At 45.1% G+C, this 4,580-nt stretch overlaps 1 protein-coding gene across 2 annotated transcripts in view; it reads right to left on the reverse strand.

Moving 5' to 3' along the window:
• LOC102298991 (G patch domain-containing protein 8) overlaps positions 1 to 1,755 on the reverse strand; it is a 38,939-nt gene extending 37,184 nt beyond the window's left edge. The window contains exons 1-2 of one of the 2 annotated variants that reach the window (XM_005934827.3): positions 1,443 to 1,755; positions 555 to 866 (exon numbers count right to left, since the gene is read on the reverse strand). In XM_005934827.3, the coding sequence (XP_005934889.1) occupies positions 555 to 707 (153 nt within the window). In that variant the 5' untranslated portion in view covers positions 708 to 866; positions 1,443 to 1,755. Of the gene's footprint in view, positions 1 to 554; positions 867 to 1,026; positions 1,353 to 1,442 lie in introns of those variants that run through there. The other variant, XM_005934826.3, reaches the window with a different exon arrangement.
• Between the last annotated feature and the right edge of the window lie 2,825 nt (positions 1,756 to 4,580).

Raw genomic sequence — 4,580 nt, forward strand, 5'->3', positions numbered from 1 at the left:
AGAGAGAGAGAGAGAGAGAAAACAAACACGTACAAATACTCCCCAGGTAATTAGGCCTATTTTTGTCAGGGCAACTCATTTCCTCCTCAAAGAACTAATGTAATTTGATTCGTTTAATTCCCATAGCCATGAGAGGGAGAAGGGGGCAAGGAGGGACAATGGCTTCATGGTTGGATACACCAATTTTTTTCCCTAAGCTTAAAATATTCACATCTCCTGCCCCCCCCCCCTCCCCCAATCAAAAAATCTCCTTAAGGCTCAGGAAATTATCATCCTCTGCAGAAATATTCACCTATTCAGTACCGTATGACAGCACGACTGGGTCTGCTGGGCACTTGAGTGTTTCTCCCACAGTTTACACACACAGACACACACACACATTTTCCTCCCTATACTTGGACTTCCTATGACATCACTTAACTTTACATACGTTATAAATCCCATATCTCCAAAAATAGAGGGAAAAAAAACACTTCACTTGAACTCTTTCAAACTTGATTGCTCAAACCCACACACATCTAGAGAAATCTGTCAGAGCCTGTATGCTGTCCTACCGGTGAGTCACTGTTTGCGGATGGACACAGAGGTCCTCTGAAGACTCCCTTGACGCGCCTGAAGTGTCCATTACTCAGGTGTGTGGAGCTGATAACCAGGTAGTAGCACGCGCTGCACGCCATCCCGGGGGCCTCGCGAGGTTTGGGGCCCATAAATGTTTTTTTTCCCACGTTGGTCCTGGGTGTCGGCGGTGTCCGATGAGCGCCAAGTCAAGTCCTGCTGGGAGGCTGTGCAGGTAGGAACGTTGTCGGAGCGGTGCGAGAAGAGGAGGGGGGTCTCACTCCTGCTGTCCTCTGTTGGAAAGTCTCTGTCTGCGCGAGAAAAAGACAAGAGAGGAGAATTGCTGTTTATTAAGACTGTACCTGCTTCTTAGATGCGCGCGTTCGTGTAAATGCGTGAGCACAGAAGAGACAAAAAGACTAAAAAGAATGAGAGACAGTTTCATAGATGAGGATGCTAGAGCCTACTGACCGAGCTCTGATGCTGGAGTCTGCGTTTGGCATGCTGTCGTCGGCCAGGCTTAAATAAATGAATGAGCGCCTGTGGAGTGCCAGAGGAAGAGAGGGATCCATCCAGTCTCTGTTTCACACACACCCCCTCTCTCGCTCACCCCTCCTCTCGCTCTCTCTTCCCCCCCCCTGTCCACTGGTCGAGTCTGTAAAGTGCAGGCAGCCTCAGCCAAACAGCAACAGCGGCACCCCAATTTGAGTTCTCAGTAAAGAAGAGAGCAGCAGACACTCTCGCAGGTGCGCCTTCTCTTCACGCACCTCCAACAGAAAAGAAAGGGAAAACATCTGACCTCTCTGTCTCCCCCCCCCCCCCCACACACACACCTCCCCCTCCCTCCCTTCTGCTCTATATTTATTGGCAGAGTGGTTTACAGTCACCTGTCTTGTGAATGAAATTCCGCGGCGCTTGGAGGGAGGGACGGTAAATCCATCCAGAGCAGAGCTAGTTGTTATTATCGTTCTCCAGCGCAGGCAGGTGGAAGTGGCTCAGATTCTTTCTCAGAAACACACACACACTCTCTCTTCTTCTCTCCCCCTCTCCTCACCCCCGCGATCTGTATGTGCGTGCGTGTGTGCCTGCTTTCTCTCCTAGGGGGCTGCACCGGACCGGATTTCTGTCTGCTGTAGACTATAATATGCAGTCCGTGTCCGCGTGGGTCTGGGATGGACGGGGATCACTTCAGTGCATGTTGTGCTTGAGTAACTCCGAACTGAAGCCCCCCCCCCGCACTTTCTCTTTTTTCCAGCTTTTCTTCCCTTTTCTTTAATTCTTATTGTGCGCATCAACAAGGAAATGGGAGAATCTATTTTGAACTGTATATCCTTGCATGTGATTTAAACCCACCGATGGCAACCCGTACTTACGTCCATCTCTCCCTCTCATGCCCCCCCCACACACACACACACACTCTGAAGGCACGAAAGTTAAAGCGTCATGGTTTTATAAGATCCTGGCATCGTCTGGTGGGGGAGAGGAAATCTCTCTCACTTGCAATCTCGGGGCTGATGATTTGATTACAGATAAAAGCGTATTTCCCCGGCTCGGCCTGTCAAACTGCGCCGGTTGCCGTCAAAGAGCAGCTCTGGAACAAGCAGCAGCTGAGGCTCACGGTGTGTCTCAGCAACGTATGGCGCTGTTCCTTAACGCGGTGCTGAAATTAAACCGCGAACACCCACAGCAGTGCACGGCGCGTCATGCATATTCAGCCTGGGATTAGGGTGCCTTTTGTGCTCAACGTCAACCCTGAGCGCTGCAGACAGCTCTGGATTTTAGAGGTAAACACTAAAGAGGACACCAAAGGACGCGTTTAAAAAAAGTGAAGTCCACTTTGCTCGCTTTTCGTGTTTTCTGTGTGGGTGGATGGTAATATACACCCACGACGAAGTTTAAGCAACTTCTGTTTTGCAATAAATGATAAAACCGACAGATTCAGATGCTCATCGTGTAACTTTTGACAGTCTTTATATTGTTGCCGTTGCTGCTGTTATTAACGCAGGGGTAAGTAAAGCTTTAAGGACGACAAATATGTAATGACGAAATCCGAACAACACAAAAAATCCGTTTTCACTTTCAGTTTAAAAGCAGCAGCAAAATCTACTCTTTGTGAGACATCTGGGCTTCCACATATTTGTAGCACACAACTGTGGTTGATCCTTGTGCTCTTGGAGCATTTGCAAACATTATGTCCGCAGCAGCCTCTTACTCTTTGTCAAACTGTTGCGGCTCTGCACTCGACTCATTTTCCTCTTCAATAAGAGGCCAGTTTTCTAGCACTTCTCAGCCCTCCTGAACATGTGTGAGCATTATTACATGAACTGGTCTCAGATGCACTTGGGTTTTGGTTTAAGTTCATTATAGTCCGAGACAGTGTGATGCTGCTCTTTGGTCCTCTGGAACTCCATAATGGTCAATTGAGTGCTTGCGGCATGGCTGGCTGATAGATCGGTAATTACATTTACCCACCCAGTGCAAGCCTGTATCACAGGCAGAGATTTGCTTCTGTGGGTGTCTGTTTGTGTTATTAAGTAACAGCAGACAAGCAAACAATCTATTTTGGTTCATCTTTGGTTACAACAGCCCACCTCTGTTTTTAATCTGATGCATGCATCAACATAATAAGCAATGGGAGGCCATACATTCTGTGATACAGACCTAACCTTGGGACTTCTTTATGGCACAACTTTTACTCAAAAATCTTTCCAAAGCAAAACTTAAATTAAACCTTATTGATTCTCTCTGAGGCACATGCTGGTCTCCAGATTAAGCACTAACCATGGAAGATGTTTTAGATTTTACTTACAGGCTGCTTGCACATACCGCATCTAAGTTATGTCAAGGTTTTCAATCATTAAATTCACATTTTTCTATCTCTTTATGAACGACATCTATCAGAAATCGTGTTTCAGTTTGTGTAATACTTCGTATAAAGTCTTGTGCACGTCTGTTCTTATAAACTTGGTGATTCATGGTGACAGTAAAATAATTATATGATATAAATCATGTCTGTGTCTGCCTATGCTTTTTCCTTTTTTAAAGGAGTATGTACTTGGGCTCATGTAGGCAATATTTCTGAAGTGTTGGCTAATCGTGAATTTTTTCCACCAGTGTTCAAGTTTGCATGCACATTCCTTATCGCAGCAGTGTTTCCTCTGCTCATTCAAATGAATCTCATTTCCTGCTGTGAGGCTAACCCTGTGAACAATTTTTTTTCTGAACATCCTGGGGTCAACAGTAAGTGTTTGAACATGTATGTAAGTATGTGGCTGCAAAAAACCCTATGAGAATACCTGTTCCCTAACTCCTCTGCAGTCTAAATTCAAACATCATGCTGCTGTCGCAATTTTCTCCTCCAGCTGCCTCATAATACTAACACAACCCCCTAATGACAATAAAACTGACTGGGCGCCAGGAACACATACAGTCATGTGAAAAATAAAGTTTTTGCAGAAGTCTTTGCAGCCCTGTGAAAAACTATATGCATCCCATGATTCAGCAGCTTGTAGAGTCACCTTCGGCAGCATTAATGATGTATGATTTTATCAGTTTCTCACATCACTGTGAGGTATTTTGGCCTGCTCTTTTTGTTTTTTAACAATGTTGCTCCAGTTCAGTTGTGTTTTGTGGGCATTTGTTTAAGCACAGCTCTCTTAAGGTCCCATTTCAATCAGGTTGAGGTGCGGACTTTGACTGGGCCATTTCAACACTTTAATTCTTTTCTTTTTTCCAGCCATTCGTTCCATCAGCACTTGAAGTTTTTTAATTGACCGATGCATTTCAGCATGTAGCTGGGTCTTCAAGAACAATACTGCAATCAGCACAGGAAAAAAATCAGAACGGCAAAACGTGTCCAGTATACCTATCTACCAATCCACTCAGTTGTGTGATTGCACAGAAAAACAAAGTAAAATATATTTGTGATATGAGGCTTTTATTTTTAAGTGTCCTTCATAGTGGATGTTTGTAACATTGGATAAGGAAAAACCTAAAACACCCCCCAAATTTATATGCTTCCTGGT

Source organism: Haplochromis burtoni, unplaced genomic scaffold (genome assembly GCF_018398535.1).
Source record: "Haplochromis burtoni strain Fernald_Lab_line unplaced genomic scaffold, NCSU_Asbu1 Contig_120, whole genome shotgun sequence".
In the NCBI taxonomy this organism is placed as follows: Eukaryota; Metazoa; Chordata; class Actinopteri; order Cichliformes; family Cichlidae; genus Haplochromis; species Haplochromis burtoni.